At 36.5% G+C, this 18,766-nt stretch overlaps 2 protein-coding genes across 3 annotated transcripts; one reads left to right on the top strand and one right to left on the bottom strand.

Annotated features, from left to right (window-relative positions):
- Positions 1-211: 211 nt before the first annotated feature.
- Positions 212-4,155, top strand: LOC109048779 (geminin coiled-coil domain-containing protein 1-like). The gene is made up of 5 exons (XM_042771518.1): positions 212-599; positions 1,713-1,884; positions 2,182-2,267; positions 2,377-2,493; positions 3,051-4,155. Exons 2-5 carry the CDS (start codon positions 1,719-1,721, stop codon positions 3,849-3,851), a joined length of 1,170 nt encoding a protein of 389 aa, XP_042627452.1. The 5' UTR covers positions 212-599; positions 1,713-1,718; the 3' UTR covers positions 3,852-4,155.
- A 5,304-nt stretch (positions 4,156-9,459) lies between these two features.
- si:dkey-23k10.5 (GTPase IMAP family member 8) lies at positions 9,460-16,553 on the bottom strand. Of its 2 annotated transcripts, XM_042771524.1 has the most exons (6): positions 14,268-16,553; positions 13,171-13,262; positions 11,995-12,660; positions 10,932-11,633; positions 10,188-10,856; positions 9,460-10,105 (listed from the first exon to the last, which is right to left on the bottom strand). In XM_042771524.1, the coding sequence occupies exons 2-6, from the start codon at positions 13,199-13,201 to the stop codon at positions 9,969-9,971; spliced, it is 2,205 nt and encodes a 734-aa protein (XP_042627458.1). In that variant the 5' UTR covers positions 13,202-13,262; positions 14,268-16,553; the 3' UTR covers positions 9,460-9,968. The 2 variants fall into 2 exon arrangements, with proteins under 2 accessions (XP_042627458.1, XP_042627457.1); XM_042771523.1 differs by lacking the exon at positions 14,268-16,553 and having other exon boundaries at positions 13,171-13,734.
- Positions 16,554-18,766: the final 2,213 nt, after the last annotated feature.

The raw sequence follows: 18,766 nt of genomic DNA on the forward strand, positions 1-18,766 counted from the left end.
TAAATCTATTTTTCTAGCCATAGCTTAATTTGGTGATGTCTTCCAAATCAGGTGCAAAGTACAAAACCCACGTGAGCATTAAAATTATAATCTTTCTGTTCTTTGGAATAAAACAAAAAACAAAAACAAAGACTGACAGAAATGCTCAAAAGTATGTTAATGTGTCACTCTGTGGTATGCACCTTTCATTTAACTCTGTGAGAGGGGGTCATGAACATGTCCTTTAGCTCGTTTGGTTAAATTAATTCATCATGCTTCTAAACTATCAGTTGAGCAATTATACATTAACCCACTGGACAGCGCGCAGCACTCAGATGCGCAGAGGATCCATCTACCTCTCCATCCCAAAGCAATAAAACCTTGCGCGTGGTGCATTAGCACAATCACGCATCGCCTTCTGCTCGAGCACTCACTAATTGCACATCTGCGATCCAACAGTTGAACGCGTGACGTCATCAGCTTGACAGCTTCACACCGAATCAGGTTGCCGCTGCGCTCTGGAGAGAGTGTCAAAGCAATCTGAATGAAGTTTTGCGCGCTTGCTTCTCTAGGTCTTTGGAAAGCTCGCACCTACCCGTGCCGTCCTGCCCCAATAATTGGTAAGTGCTTCTGATTATTTATTCACCTGTTAATGTAAAACAATTGGTGGGCTGGCTTTACGCGCACCTGTGAGTTGGTTTTTAATTGGGTCTCCGAGTGCCATATACATGTATCTTGATGTTTACATGCGTCTGATACATTGACAGTTATTTGAGATGCATAATTATCGCACAAAAACAATGCCAACGCTAATAATAATCCAATACAAGGAGAGCTGGCTGCTGGAGTCAGTGCAACACGTGGGTACTGTAGGGGGCATAAACATGGAATGGATGTCAATTTTAATAAATCATTGAATAATAACTCTTCCTCTTTGTTAATTTGAGTTTTTGGAATGTCAATTTTATTTTATTTTTTTGCAGTTGCAGTTGCAGATGCACGTTTTTGTCAATATAACATCCTTTCCCTATTCATTTATCGTGACAGAATAATTTGTCATTTCTATTATGTTTAATTATTTTTAAAAATAAATTAAACTGTATTAATCAGATAGGCCTATTAAATAAACATATATATATAAAAAAGCAAAGAACTTTTCACTGCAGGTTGTAACTTTGGCACCATTTTGCAGATTGACGTTTATACAGTGTAAAAACAAATAGCCTAACCTATATGTGTTTCAGCAGCGTTTCAAACTACAGTTACAACAGTAAACACAAAATTTAGATTACTAGTCAGTCAAAGCGAACTAGAGGCACTATAAAGTCACGCAACAGTAGCTAGTGCACGTTGCTCGTTATTTTTCGGTGCACTGACAAAACAAAAAAATACTGTCACTGTTTATCACTTATGATTAATTTCACATCGCAAGTAATTAGGCTAATAACGCAAATGTAATTTTAAAAGTTTAGATAGCTGACGTTTAGGTGCCCAGGCGCCAAAAGACAAATCGGTTGTGCAAGACAAGCAGATGGAGAAATTGACAAAAAGTCCCTTAAAATGTCAACAGCCATGAAAGTCATCAAATAACGCGACGAGTTGAATATATAATTGAGTTTTTAAATGGTTTTGCAAAACGTAGGTAATGAAATTAGTTATGTCTCGTAATGCCTAGTTTGAATTACTTTTCGGTGTTTGTGTCCATTTTAAACCTCTTATGATGGATTTTGTAGAGAACCATGCTGTCCTGCCAAGACCTGAGCTTTGCAGGAGGGCAGCGCTACGACTACTCCACCTCGACGTCAGCTGACGGTAGTGTTGACGTTTCCACAGCAACGCTCGTCTCCCTCTGGGACGCCGGTCCCCTGGACAACGCTGCCCGCCAGCACGAGCCGCCGCGGCGGGGTAAGTCCTGCAATATGCCGGGACCAGCGGCGCGAGAGGCTTCCCGCCTTGACAAACTGGAATTTTTCCATCTGGGATTTTTTTCTTCATGTTTTGTTAGAGTAGAAATGGACTGTGGAGTATCTGGCTACATCCAAAGTGTTAGTTCTTTTGGGCTCTTTCTTTTGTTTTTAAATAGCCTATTTATTTCATTGATGCTTTTTTTTATTATATTTTTCTTATTTTCTTTATGTCACATTGCAAGACCACTGCTAATCAGGATAATGACCTGTGTTTCAAATTTACTGTTTGTTTTAGATTTACTGCCTGTGTCTGAGCATGGATTGGGTCACCGGTCCACCTGGCCTGACCAACTGTCACCTCAACTTCAACGAAACAAACAGGTATTTAAATAGATTGAAAACAGATTATAATATACTAATTACTTAACCAAAGCTGTTAACATATTGTTAATAACTGTGTTAAAAAAAAAAAAAAAAAATCCCCTTAAAGCTCCAAGATACCCTAATGCAAAGAGAAGAAGAGCTGGCCAGACTGCAAGAAGAGAACAACAAGCTCAAAGAGTTTTTAAACTCATCATATGTTAAATCTTTAGAGGAAAAAACAAAGGTAAGAAATCTCACAACTTATCAAATATCTTTACACTATTAAATAGTGTGTATCATGTTGTGTGTCAATTTTTTCTATAATGAAATACTCTTATTCCAACATAAAGTTTACAGAGAAGGATTATCTATAAAACTATACTGTATATATATATATATATATATATATAGGACAAGCAAAGATGGATGGATAAACATGGATGGATAGATACTTTTAAATGGCCATCATTTAAGGGCCATTTCACACCAAGGATGATAACTAAAACACTAACTAGTATAACGTTTTAATAATCTACTTCAAATTTTGTGAGAATATGGATGTCCACACCACTACTATAACGATAATGACACAGAGGAACAATATTGTTGGAATCACTTTTGGAATATTTTTTTTTTCCAGTTGATAAACAATTAAAAAACACAGACAGCCAATCAGAATCCATTATCGTGTGTTGGTGTGGACGGCCCTTTACTGTCGCTCCTGTCAGATCTTTCCTTAAAATACATTTTTAATCAACTCTTACATTCTTTTTCCCACTTTCTCCCTTCTTCAAATCACAGAGACTCCTTTCTAACTGCAAGGTTCCAGATGGTCCAAGACATCGAAAGAGAACTTATGATGATTTCCGGAACCTGAGCCAGTTGCTTCATAGCGGAGAGGGGAAGCAGACCTGCCGCAATCTCTCTTTGGAATTTTGCTCCACTGAAGAGTTGGCGGCCACCCCACCTCTAGACTCATGGATACTAGAAACTCTAGGCCTGCGAGACGAGAACACCGTTGACCCAGAACACAGTTTCAACACCCCTTCTTTCAGATGTCCCCTCCCTACAGAAGATCCTTACAGTACGACAAATGTGGACAAAGCAGTCGGCCCCAAACCTAAAGACAAGACACGATTACATCACAACAACATCGTAGACTCATCCAGAAACTGCAGTCTGGACACTTCCAGTGGCTACAGCACCTCCCAGAGCTTGGGTTCAGATTATTCAACCCTTGACCCCTCAACTCTATACACCATCACAACTACAGGTTCACTGGTCAGCTCTCCACCAGTGACGACCACCGCTCAACACTTCACACCACCACGAGCTGCCTCGACTCCGTTTCATCCCCAGGACGTAAGCCCTGGCCCATACTACAACACACCAAGCTGTGATTCCTCCAGTCCACCAGGGGGCAACAGTCAACTTTTCTCCACACCTCGTATGTCCCGTAGCAGGACAGACTTGGCATTTAGCATGTCACTTAGTCCACAAAACAGTGTGAAGACACACAGTTTCCCTCAAGGGCAAGCTTTCACACGCCGAGACGCACAAGGGGGATGGAACTTCACCTGGGTTCCTAAACAATGTTCTTAGAGACATTTTTGAGGATTGAAAAACTGCCTTTTTTTAAAGACATTTTTGAGGATTGATAAACCAACTTGCTCCATATTGACAAGAAACACAACAACTCTTCACTTTTACAGGTGATATATTATACATTTTGATAGCTTTGTGATATTATATCATGAATTTGTAGATAGTGTTTTTTATTCATCATGATTGAAAGGCTTTGATATTAGATGCAGGATTGTGACTGAATTTATTAAAATCACACCTTTTTTTCAAAGTAAATGTTTTTTTTTTTTTTTTTTACGTTTTTGGTACTTTCAAATCGTAAAAGAAAACATTACAATTCGTCCCATGAATTAACATTGTCACCACCCTTGATTTTACAACACTAACTAATACACAAATACAGCATATGTCACTAGCTTTAAGACACCTGGATCAAATACATTTCGCATATGTCTTCTATTGAAAATAATAGCTCACCGTAACAGAACAAATGTCTCTTTAATTGTGAACCGACGCATTACAAGTATCAAGGTTGTGAGTCTCAAATCTTCTCGTGCTACACTATTAGCCCTAACCTGTCATTCCCACAGCTGTCCCGCTTTCCTTCCCTCCTTCCCCTATCACTTTCCCTCCCTCTGTTACTCTCCGGTACGTCTTCTCCATTCTCCTGCCACTACGAGACAAAAGAGAGGGCCGGCTGGTCTCAAGGGAGACTTCCTCCCCGATCCGCCCCGCAAGTCTGAGACCCCCATGGGGGTCTAACACGGGATACTTACACCCCTATATCCCTCCCCTCTGCCCAGTCTCTTACTCTCTGCTCTGCCCTCGGGGAGCTGGAGACGGTAGGGAAAGTTTGGGCCTTGAGTTAGCCATGGAGAAGCCAGGGTGAGTGGTCTATCTCTAATGACATGGTTAAGCCCCCTGCAGATGGCCTCCAGATTGAGAGGTTGACTGGAAAGAGCACCTTGAGGAGCCTGGAAAATAACGTGTACAGGTGAAAGAACAAGGAAAAGGAGATGAGACATGGTTGGGGGTGAGGAAAAGGAAATTTGGCAGGATGTGTTCAATACATAACAGTTACCTAATTCAGAAATTGTCATTCTGCAATTCAATATTACACATAAAATGCAGATATACTTGCTTATACTGTATATTTCAACTCAGATTAAACAATATCCTGCTCACATTCAACCTCAAAGTTTTGGACATTCAATTCAATAGAAAATAGAGTGCTGCATATTAGATAGATAACGCATATTTGTAGACCAAAACCCATAAACTAGTTCACATTTTAGCACTTCTGGTTCCATCGTCCTGAAGTCAATTTGTTTTTTTGAATGGGTTTTTGGTTAAATGCCTGAAATAAAGCTGTTTTAGTCTACTGCATAAAATTCATCAGTAATGCTGACAAGTGGCTAAATTGGACTAGAGGTTGTTAGGGACAAAACAACAAAATGTGTAAGAATCATAAACATTGGTCACAGAGATTATTTTCTGTGAGAATTCAAAAGCCAGTGGAAAAATCATGTTGAGTTTTTGTTGAGGGAACCAGGGTGATGCTTACTTTTGGGTTTGCCTACAAAAATTTGTATCACTCTGTATACAGTACAATGGAAAGGACACTAAGCCAACCAGTACTGATTGCTTAGGGTCGTGGTACCTTCACAGTTTGTTTGCCAAGATGGGGTGGATAAAGGAGCGTTCAAAAGTGGAAACAATCATTCCAGCATCCAGAGATTGGAAACCAAAGGATGGACAAATTCCTAAAGAAAGCCTCTGGTTAACTAGGTAGACAAAGAGGTGTAACATTAACTGCAGGCCTCTATAAAATTCACACATAAATACAGAAGAACAGGTGTTAAAATAAAATATACCATGCCAAACCCAATACCTCAAAGTACTTTTGCATTTTTTTGAATAAAATAAACATTTATTTTATAAGTATATTTAGCCAACCTCTGGGGGTAATTCAAATAACCCCCAAATTATAGTTTGGTAAACCACACACATGATGGCTATTATCTGCAGGCTCTTGGCTGTTCCTTGCACCACTTCTATTATAACCAAGAACACCATTTACACTTTATCAGCCATAATACAAAAAGTACTCAATAATTGTACTTCAAATTATGCTGTCAAACTAATATGGGTTTCCCTGTGGCTAACAGAATAGAACGAAACTGTTTTAGAACTCCTGGGATCACAATTCACAGTTCAGAAGCTATTGTGAGGCATACTAATTCAGAAGTAGCAGCTATGCTTATATTTGAGTGTAAGCAAATAAATCATACCTGTAGTAAGTTGGTGTAGGTGTTAGACATTGGGAGAATACGCAACAGAGTTAAAGTTAATGTGTAAGCAGGCCGTGTGTGCCTCTCTAATTAAGGAAGCCCTGTTATCTTGATCTCTAGTAGGCCTAAAGTAATACATCATGTATAAGGTAGAGAGAGTATGCCGGAATGCTGTTCTGCCCGGTATAATAGTTAATGTGTTTCTATGGTTGTGAAGCTTGAGTAACTGTACACTGTAAACTATAGCTGCAGCTGTGAAATATCTTCAAATATTGCTGTGATTTATACTTTTTTAATTTTTCTTGCATTAACATGTGGAAACACCTGATCTATTTTGAATACATTTCAAAATTTCTTCAGTAGATATAGTTCACACACACGATATAACTGCTCAGATTTGTGTGTTTCTGAGGGTTTAGAAACTTTGCTATGTTTATAATGAAAAACAAGTTTACTTCTTTCTGAGTGCTGTGCAATAAACACTGTTCAGTATAGTGACTACTTTTGTTGAAGCATAGTCAGCCATAGTCACCAAACACTGGTGCAGTGGGACCCTTTCAGTGCAATGTGCTGTGATAGCTAATACACACTTTTTTCCATGCATTCACATTCTCCACACAATACTCATACTATATACTGCAAAAGTAGTAAAAGTATATTATGCTATTCTGAACAACTCCCTGCAAACTCTGAAATAAGGCGATCCTCATTTTACGAGCTACAGAATAAAACGTCACTTTGATTAATTCAGAGAGATGAGGAATTGTGAGAAAGTCATTGCGTTGGTGTCAGATGGAGGATTTTGGTGACGACACAGAACACACAGAGGTGTCGCTGTAATATAATGAAACGCGCAGAGAAAGCGTGACAGAGAGCAGTTAAACTATTGTGTGTGTTGGAGGGTGTGTAGTGTTCCGCTCCGAGGATCGTGTTGCTGCTGTCGCGTGGCGAGTGTGTCTGACTGGAATGCGACGGGACCACATGACTCGACCCCTCACGCAGCTGGAGAGCTGACATCGTCCCACATATAAGCAAATACAAAAATTATATTCTTACAAACACTGCTATTGCATGGATAAATAAAACATTAAATGAAAAAAGCAAGAAAGTGTCATTGTACAACAGAGGACTTCATCATTGTAGTCAATGATTGGCTGTTACAGAAAGACATTTGCAGCCTTGATCATCAGTCCTTAACCATTCAGCTGTCAATCAAATCGTTCATCCTTAACCGCCAGCAGAGTCTATATTGCATGGTGGCAGCTTAGTATCAACTATCAACCTTAAGCAAACATGGCACAGACCACACACTTACATAAATAAACATATATAGCCTATAAAGATATAGACTCAAATATGAAAAGATAAACTCACACTTGCACAAGCCCAAATGCACATTTGACCCTGCGCCAGTCCCTCAAAATAGCTATAAGACACGTTTACTTTCTACAGACATGCATCACAGGAGATCATTTAGTCTTTTCCCCCATGTTACGAACACATGTCATTTTTCACCACATCTCAAATCTCATTTGCGTTTTGTAGTAAAAATGAATCATTTTTGGATTAAAAAAACAAACAAAAACAAAACAAAACAAAAGACTGAATCCTTTGTTTTGCTAATGATAATTTCATAGATAGTATGTGTCCAGCATACACCGAACATACAGAGATGCGCATTCAAACCTTCAGTAAACATTTATAGATCGTGATTGGCATAGAGGAAGTGGAGGAGAGGAAACCGATGCAAACCAAGAGCCTCAGGAAAAAATTATTTTACTCAGCAAAGATAAGGCATTGATCTGAATGTGTATGATGAGTGTTTGTGTGACACTTCCCAGACTAACTTGACCAGGACTCATGCTGCTTACCTATTATAAACATTCTGCAACAACAAATATATCTTATTGCATTTTTTTTTTCATTTAGTTGCATTGAGTTATGCGAATTCCTTTGTACAGCTTTTTAAATACATTTTCATTCAAATTATAATATACTGAAAATTATCTATCTATCTATACACCGAATTATATCGATTACACCTAATGTAAACATGACCTCTAACCTTTACATTCCTCACACCTGCTTATGGCTGCCAACATATACAACTAACCTGCTCATCCTTAGCTATTTACATAGCTTATCATGCTATCCATTGCAACCAATAAACATCACTGTCAAAGTTAGTGTGTCACCAGTCATGTATAACATTACACCTAGGTTCAAATAACTCCATAATTCACTAAATTCTATACCTAAATATCAGCATCATAAAAACAGATAAATGATTACTAATTGTAGAGAACTGTTTTTAGAGTGAGGTTGTTCTCATGTAAGAAATTGAACAAAAAATTTGTACAACTCTTACAGATTGATGAACATCTCCCTCTAGTGGAATTATTTGGAATTGTCTACACTAAAAAACAATGGGTGTAGAAACAATTAGAAAACAAAAATTGCTAGTAAATTAAACAAATAATTTAAAGTAACAGTGAATTTGACGTCAAAAATTGAAGTGGAATGACTAAATTAGTATTTTCTTTTAAAACATACTCCAATAATCTTTGTTTTATTTACAACATATATATATATATATATATATATATATATATATATATATATATATATATATATATATATATATATATATATATAATGTTTGTATGCACTCACACTATTATCATCTTAAACTTATTAATCACTTAGGCTACCCCCATGTCGTTCGTCTTTGGAACACAATTTAAGATATTTTGGATGAAAATCGGGAGGCTTGTGACTGTTCCATTAACTGGCAAGTAAATTACACTGTCAAGGGTCCAGGAAAGTATGAAAAGCATTGTCAGAAAAGTCCATCTGCCATCAGTGATTCAACCGTAACGTTATGAAGCAATGAGGATATGTGAATTTTTGTATGTGAAGAAAACAAACTAACGACTTTATTCAACAATTCATCTCCCTTGACTCTCTGCATCACCGTAGTGCCATTTTGGAGAATATCTGCTGAATCCATAATATCGGTTTTATGGTGGCGTTAATGTGCATTCAACTCGTCAATACGATCTTTACACATGACTTGAACGCACCAGTAGAGCGGCACATTCCACAAGCAGTCATTTTGGTGCACTGGCTTCAATATAAGCTTTTAGACTAATGAGAAAGTTTTGATTTCTGAAATTTATAGGATGTTTTTACAGTAAAGTGACCTCTTATATGTCAAAATATCAAGGGAATTTTGGTTTCTCAGTTCATCACCCCTTTAAAAATAAAAGCTAAATGCTAAGTTGTACAGCAATTTTTACAGTCGTGATAATAAGAAAACATGTTTAGTCACACGGTTATCAACAATTCTTTTTTTACTGTTGATATTGCTATGTACAGTACAAAACATAAAGTAAAGACCAGTCTTGTCGGTCTAGGTGAAGTGTGCAATTGCAAAAGCTGTTTGTTGTTGGAGCAGCCAATCACAGTGACACCATGCGTTCAGTCATATAATAGTCTGGTGAGCTTATTCAAAAACATAGATCCATAAACCCATTTAAAGTTGGATTTTCAAAATTTGAAATCATATTTAACTGAAGAACTGTATACAGTGCACGGCTTATAAATGACATATTCACAAAAATGAAGCCTGTAGATTTTAAAAAAATAAGAAATGCTCAAAAAATAAACTCAATAAAGATTTGATTGTTGATAGGTTACCGATTACTGAACATAAGTAACCTTTTCGTTACTTCTCTGTCCTCTATGTACAGATCTAAACAGGTAATAAAAATGTATAAGCTAATTAAATGAAGGAAACAAGACAATGTTAGAGTGCATGTGTATCTTAATCTGAATCCAGGCTTCAGTCAAACTCAGGAATAGAGCTAAGCGACTCCACTCCAGAGCTTTTTTCTGAACTTGACTCTTCAGGTGCTCCTTGGGATCTCAGGGACACACATGCTGAACCTATCCCTGATGAAAAACTGTGTTTTCCAGCAACTAAAAAGAAAAGAATTAATATCAGAATCAGACAAACCTTTTAAATATTGCACAATATGCAAACAACTTAAGAACAACTTACAACTTGATGGATCATCCATACTCTGTGATCTTCTAATGGGTACAGCTACTGTTCTTTCAATCCAGTCTAAAGTACCTTCATCTAGTCTAAAAGGACATCCTCCATTTCCTGCCACCATCTCTCCGATCTTCTCCAGGAGAACTGTGACCTGAGATCCATCACTCCAGTTCTTAGTGTTGAGAACATGATACCTGTTCCCACATTTCTCAATGAGCCACTGCAGAGTGTCACCTTCACTTGCAATAAATAACTCTATGGGAGTTTCTCCTAGTTCATCTCCAGCAGTGAAGAGAACCAATATGTGATTCCAGATTCCTTCACCGAAAGGCTCCATGATTTTCTTTAATGCACCTTTCTCTTCCTCTGCAAAGGAACAGTCAACACTCTGGACTAAAATGAAAGCATGCGTTCCAGAAGACTGTTCTGCTACACTTTTCAGAAGGTTTCGTTTAACATCCTCAAGTCTTTTTCCAATAAGGAAATCTTTCTCAAAACCTGGTGTACAAACCACAGTGAGCTTCCTCCCGGCCACTTCCCCATTATTACTTAGATTCTCTTCGATTCTTCTGTCAAATACTTGCCTTCCCAAAATTGTGTTCCCTGTTGAACTTATGCCAGAATAGTGAGGTCCAAGCAACACCAACCTCATTTCAAAAAGTTCAGCATCTCCTAAAAAGACAGAGCACAGACTGTAAATATTGTCAGTAACTTCACATTAAAACCGTGTTTTCAGTGTTTACTCACCTGATGTTGAATGTCTCAATTCATTTCTTTTTTGAACTTCAGCCTTCATCTGTTTTGCTAATTTCTCAACTTCCATCCTTTTGAACTGTACCTCTTGCAAATTCCGATGCTGTATTATAAAACAGCTTCCTCTGTTTGCAACCATCTCTTCTATCTTTTCAAACAGCTCTGTCACTTGATTGCGATCTTCTGTGTTTCTGTTGTTGAAGACATGATATCTGTTCCCGCATTTGTCTATTATCCACTGAAGAGCTTCTCCTTCACTCTCAATGAACAGCTCAATGCTTGTGTCTTGCAACCAGTCACCAAAGGTAAAGAGAACAATCATGTGGTCCCAGATATTGAGACCAAGAAGAGCAACATGTTCCTCTACTGCCTTTCTGTACACTTCAGTGAAAGAAACGTCCACTCTTATGACAAGCAGAAAGGCATGTGGTCCTGGAGGACAGTGAGATGAACTCAACACAATCTCATCTTTATACAGTCTGGGGGTGTATTTTGAGTGGTAATTTCTTCTTCGGCCTGGAGTGTTGACCATAGTGATGTGTCTTCCTGCAACATTTCCTTCTCGTACTGCAGATGTAAGGGATCTTTTGGAATCAAATGCAGATTTGCCCAGGATGGTGTTTCCTGCTGAACTCTTCCCAGATCCATTATAACCCAGGAGCACCATCCTCAGCTCTGAGAAGGGATGCTTATTTTCTGCAGGCAGACATAAATATTTTATTATGGTAGGTCTTTGAACTCAGTTTTTTAATTACCTCCAGTAATATGAAGGTATCTCTGTGGAGAAGGAAGATTGTTGTGTTATAAAATAGAGCAGGCTATATAATTACAGGTTAAAGTCCTTAAAGTCAAATTAGTCCACTATATAAGTAATGTTTTCAGGCAGCCTATGCAGGCATCTAAGCAAAGCAGCTATTTACTTAAACAGCAAAAGACTGAAATCTTTTTTTGTGTTACAATTTCTCTTATTTATTATATAAAGGGCCTGATTCTTTCTCCCCTTAAACTGTTTCTGGTTAAACATAAAATCAATATAGAGAGTTATAAAAAAGCTCACCGGTTGTTTTTGTCTCATCTTTCAGTTGCTGATTTCTGATCCTTCTTTCGTTTGCTCTCTTTTCCTGTTCTCTCCTCTTCTCCTCCACCTGCTGCAAAGTCTCTCTGTTTATTTCATAATGTCTGTCTCCGTTTCCTTCCACCATCACCTGTATTTTCTTAAGCAGTTCCGTGACTTGAGATCCATCGCCCCAGTTTTCAGTATCAAGCTCATGAAATCTGTTCCCACATTTCTTAATGAGCCACTGGAGATTTTCATTCTCAATAAACTGTTGAGCGGTTGTATGATGATCTTCACAGGTGAACAGCACCATAGTGTGCCTCCACACTTCATGACCAAAACATTTCATGTTACCACATAGAATGTCTTTTTCGTTTTCTTTAAACGGTGTGTCTACATTTAAGACCAGCAGCAGCACATGAGGTCCTGGAGGACATTTTGTCACACTCAGGATAATTTCCTGTTTGTACAGTTCAGGGTTTTCTTCAAAGGGTAAATTTCTCCACCAGCCTGGAGTATCAACCACAGTGATCTTTGTGCCAGCTCTTTCAATGTTTCCCTTCATACATTGCAAAGTCTTCAATCCAAACTCCTTTTTGCCCAGGATAGTGTTTCCTACTGAACTTTTCTCCGCAAGTTTTGGACCCAAAAGGAGAATCCTCAGCTCTGTTAAGAGAAAATCGAAGCAGAGGTATGTGAGTATGTACTTTATTAAATAAAAGGTCTAGATAGAACACCAAGCTGTTTATGGCATTTCTAGTAAGGCTACACAATTAGTAGTTACAATAAACAATAATGCCTGCCGTGATGAATTAATCATGCTTCAGTGGTTTCTATTTAGTTTCAGTTCTAGCTGAACTGAAATGACTCACGGCATAAGTTACTGATAATGTGATACAGAAAGCGTTATTTATAAACTTTCTGTATATAATTTATACAGTTTGTTTTTCATGCTGCTTAGATGACATTAAGTCTTGATATGCTAATGCATTAAACAGGAATAAACGAAAGCATGTTTTGGATGTACTCTATATATAAAAAATATGGAATCCAAAAAGCACTTAAATGTAAATAAACCAGCATTATTAATCATGATAACAAAACCATGGGCAATGATAAATATTGTGCAGCTCTTATTTCTAGAGTAAAGTAAGTTCAAATATTTATCACACTAACCTGAGAAACTATGTGAACTGCTTGGATTCATGATGAAACTGAAATTCTTCTTCCAAAGTTCTTCTTTAATGGGTAAAATGGCTGGTTCTGTCCTTTAAAATAATGCATTAACTTCAGTTATATACAGTTAATGGTACAAGTATTTTTCAGAGACGTTTTTGCGTTGCCCAGTATAACTTGTTTACAGAGAACAGCTGAACTTTGTTCCCTTATGGCTGCTGTTTTATTGAGTCATATATTTTACAACGGTCAAAGAACAGTCAGATGTGCTGATTCCAAAAGAACTGATCCATTCCGCAATGAGCCACAATTACATTTATTATATGAATGAATGAGTAAATTTTATAGATATATGGTAAACTAAAGGTGCACAAATAAAAGGAGAAAGTGCAAAAATTTTAAAGGTGTGCTTTAAACTCATAAATTAAAGGCCAAGATTTTAAATATGTTGACAAGCCATAGTTGTACACAGATTAGAAGTCCACCCTATGTTAGCAAGGTCCACTCATTTGCAGATTTATGCCCTCCCCACTGGTAAAGACAGAGAACTGATCAGATGATTCTTATATTTAGCCTACATTTATTCATTTGGCAGACACTTTATCTACCATAAGATGGCAATAAACACAAGAAGTGCCCGTTATACAAGGTTTCTTTCAGTCATCATTCAACGTAGTAAAAGCTAGGACGGGAAGGGATAAAGGGTAATAAGTGAATAGAAAAGTGAAGGTATATATATATATATATATATATATATATATATATATATATATATATATATATATATATATATATATATATATATATTTTTTTTTTTTTTTTTATTTATTTATTTTTATGAGGAGGCAGTTAGATGCTCATGGAATAGATGAGTTTTCAGTTGTTTCAGCTGATTCTCAAATTACTATTAGTGTTGGTCTTCATTAAGGTATGTTGCCTTCTGTTGGTACAGCAGATCCAGTTCTCTCAGGTGTGAGGGATTTGATTTCAAAGCTGAACCCAGAGCAGCACAGCCCTCATTAGTGACGTCACAACTGTGTAACCTGCTGAGAGAATGACATTAATTTCTGTCCCTAGCTTTGAAATAGAGGACTTACTTGACAAATGTGGTGAGTGGTGATCTTGCTTAAGTATCTCAAGATTACAGTCAGAATTCTCCAGATCAACATATAAACTCCATAATCATGTGTCTCCAAATGTATTTAAAGACAGATCCAGTTCTCTCAGGTGTGAGGGGTTTGATCTCCGAGCTAAAGCTAGAACTGCACAACTTTCATAACTGATGCCACAATCCCTCAGCCTGCAGAAAATAAACACCATACAGTATTGATTAGGCCTAATTGTGTTTGTGTGTGTCAGTTATGATTATCTATGCATTTATTATTATGATCTCAGATCAGTTTTATGACTTTGTAGACTTTTTAATGAGACTTGTGTGTAATTTAAAGAATGAGTAGTATTTAATAGCCTCTTACAGGCCTGTTTTTTAGACAAGCTCTCCATAAAACAAACAAAACAAGCTAATTAATAATAATTATTAAAAACATATTATACAGACACTTCATATTTAATTGTATTTTATTATTTCAGTTGCATTTAATGTATTATACTTTCAAGAGAACATTTGCAATGGGTTTGTAAAAGCTATTTTTATTTATGCTTTGGCCTGAGTTTTTGTTGCATTCACACAGTTTTGACCAGCAGGCATCATTAGCGTGTGGTGTTTTTCGAGCGCTTCAAACTATTTATAATTTTGCTAAGCAATAAGTTAAATTGATTCGAAGCTTCGAAAAGGTTCATTTCTCCCATCACTACACGACATTCAATTTAGACAAACGATACAATGACAATAAAATACAATACTAACAAAATTATGAAATTAGCACACATACACAGAAATACGTTTAAATTGTAAAGTCATGAAAAGGGTGTTAGTGAGATTAAAGAAAAGCTAATAAATCATAAAGGGGTACTTTCAAGTAAACATATAAGGTGAAAGAGATTCAGATGACAAAAAAGTTGCCTGCATTACATGTAAATAAGAAATAACCTGAATTTGTGCATTTTAATTCATTTGAAAGTCAAAAGCCCTCCAAAGACAGTAATACATGGTTAAATAACCTACTGAATGATAATTCAAATAAAAATGTAATCAGTTACTACTCAGCTCTGTCTGTAAGAATGACATTTCTACTTTTCTTTATAACATATAACATTTTAGTACACCTTTGGTAGGTGCATATAATTATGATCATAAATTTACTGAATTAAGCTAAAATGCAATTTTGGCTTGTTGACCTACAACTTAATACATGAATTTTAATGTGATCACATTGCACATATATTTGCAGCTTACAAAAGAAAAACAGTAAACTAAAATGAATTGTAATAAACAGTAAAGTGCAATAGCATCTAGCTAGCTGTGAGGACTTAAATACAACTCATATAGGCTGTTATCCATGTTTCACATCCATCTCATGATTTCTTTGTTGCTTATGTCCATGTGGCACAAAGAAGAGTGTGGAAAACTGACAGTGGTTAGTCTGAACAAGAGTCAGTGGAGAAAGTTAGGGGTGATGATCAGAGTGAAGTCAACTTATCAGTCATACAAAATTAAAGGCTTCAAGAAGCTATAGTGAAACATCTCATAATCTCTTTACATTTTCTGTAAGGATCATTTTAGTACAGAAGAGGGTTCCCACTCTTTCATGAACACCAGATTGAAGGACTTTCAAGGACTTTTTAAAGCACCATTTATTTTATATCAAGCGCCTATCAAATCCACATGCCAGCATGTGTAGCATTATGAAAGACCTCTTACAGTACTTAACATTTTACTTACACTTAACATTTACATTAAAAATTTCAGAGTAATGAGGTTTTTAATGTGTAGGTTTCATAAATTTAGACCATTTTGAGCAGTTGTGTTCAAAGGAATTTTATTAAATCCACTGAAGTCAATGGAGTTCACACTGGTATTATTCAAATATAATTTCTCAAATATTGATGAAAACACATTCTTACATCAAACTGGTTTTTGCTGTAATTTTTGTAAGAGATTTAAATTTGAAATAATTTCTCAATTTTTAAGTTAATAAAAAGTGGTTAAACAGGGCTCTACGCTTACTTTTCTTAAACAAAAAATAATAATAATAAAAATTAGGAGCACAGTCAAAAAGTTCTGGAGCACCTTTTAATCAATAATCAAAAATTCTGATCAAATATTAGCCTTCCCATTACAAAATGATATTTGACTCCTTAAAGTGATTTACAGGGAATTTTGTTTGTATACCTTTGTAATGGCATTTTTCTAACTTTAATAAAAGTATGTTATCTTCTATGTCAAATTAAAAAAATTATATTTATAAGCTTTTTCAAATTTCTTATTAAAACAACAGAATAAAAACATGTAGAATAAGAATGTTACCATTCAAATGAAATCAGTATAAAAATAATTTGTACTACAGAAGAAGGTGGCACAGAAGAACATAAAAGTGGCTTGTATGTTTATTTTCAGATCTTTAATGAGTCTCAGAAGTGGCATGAGTGCAATTAAATTCATAAATTAATGTTGAGGTTAATGCTTTAAATATAAAATTTTGAATATAGAAATATTAAAATGAACTACTGTAAATAACAATTATTAAATTGGGAATCAAGCAATTAACTGTCTTTATGAATGGGTGATTGAATCAGATTAGTTTAAAAACGCACATTAATTCATAAACAAAACACCTCTGAGTTTGCTTGGAGATGTGCAGCAGCTCAGCTGTGAGTTTGTTTGGAACTATTTATGTTGATGAAATAAAGCAAAATCAGGCAATGCAAGTCACTTAATGTTAATTTCTTGTTTATCGCAATCTAATAATAAATCGATATCACATTTGCAAACTCCCTCAATATCCAACAAAATCCGTCACTATAATCAACTAATCTCTATCCAACAAACATCCATTAAAATTGACAAAGCTCCATACACTGCACAATGAATCTCTTATTTACACCTTATCTACATCAGTATGTGGGAAGATTTGCATAACGCCGCCCAGATGTTCACTCAAAGAAAAAAGGCGCACCTTTTATTCTCGTTGTAGTATTGTTGTTGCCGCCACCATGTCATATAAACGCTGTGTGTTTCACTGTGAAAATGAAACTACTTTGTTTTGCCTTCCAAAAGAGGACGATATCCACTTCGCTGATCCATGCTGGTCACTGAGGACATACATCAACTGTGCACTGTGGATCGCAGAATGGGCTTTCACCGTGGACGAAGTAGAGTCCAGCCCGGGGTCGTCACATGTGGTTGCCCCAAGCACAAGGTACGCTCCTTCGTAGAATCCACCTCAAGCCGCCTGCCTCTGCTCACTCAAGCCGGCCACGGTTCACTCTAGACCGCAGCTCACTCTAGGCCTCCGGCCTCTGCTAACTCAAGGCCGCGGTGTGTGACACTGTTTCATTGAGAAAGCGAAACTACTTTGTTTTTGCCTTCCAAAAGAAGACATGACTAGAAAGCATGTTTATATCACGTTTATAATGGGTTTTATGTTTATGTTTCATTGCTCCGGCCGGACAAAGCATCACAATATGTTAAGAGGCGGAACATTTCCGTTACGCGCTTGAGGCATTCAGCCAATCACAATGCGCTGGATAGCTGGACAATCACAGCACACCTCACTTTTCAGAGCCATGAGCTTTGTAAAAATCGACGCATTTCAGAAGGTGGGGCATAGAGGAGAAACTATAATGTACATTATATGGAAAATAATGTGGTTTTTTTTTAACCTTAAACCGCATAAACACATTTAATTATACCGAATACACAGTTCTTTTTAGCAGCATCATATGACCCCTTTAAAAAAAAATTTGCAGTCCACTGAATATATATAAAATACATTTACATAGTATTTATATAGTTGCTGTTTTAAATATCATTCAAAACTGAAAAATTGTTCTTCAACACATTTCTTATCACTCTGTGATTACAACAGAAAGAATAGATAGGAAGCTTAAAGTAAACATGACACGCTGCCCACAAGGCAATCAGCGCCAATGTATAACAATTTAAGACTAACAACACTGTTCTGTGTTCTCGTTTTTAACCTAATTCACAGTTTACTAATGGTTTTGTATAATTATTAATTACATGCTGTTCTGGTCATTAAAACAGAATTGCAACTTTGCTGAGCAAACCCTAAACGTAGTCCATTCTCTGCTAAATTTGGTTTGTTTCCATTTCTCATTAAGGAGAGTTGACTTGGAGAGTGATAACAGAAGATTTCAAAAGTCCAAAAATAAGGGCCACCCTAAAATCACATTCTAGGTTTAAATTATTCCATAATACTGGAATTTAAATTACAGACATATTGTAAAGCTAAAGAGAACATCATAAAATCTAATAAATGATTACTAGTTGTATAGGACTGTTGTGTGAGGTTGCGCTTATGTAACATAGTAGTAAAACTCTTAAAATTTGATAAATATCTCCCTCTAGTGGACAATTATATCAGTGACCAGAAAGTTACTAAGCTTGTTCCTTCCTCTGATTCACATCTGCAGTAGTGTGTTAGTCAAAGCATAACATTTTTCTGTTCTTCAG

This window comes from Cyprinus carpio, chromosome A15 (genome assembly GCF_018340385.1).
Source record: "Cyprinus carpio isolate SPL01 chromosome A15, ASM1834038v1, whole genome shotgun sequence".
In the NCBI taxonomy this organism is placed as follows: domain Eukaryota; kingdom Metazoa; phylum Chordata; class Actinopteri; order Cypriniformes; family Cyprinidae; genus Cyprinus; species Cyprinus carpio.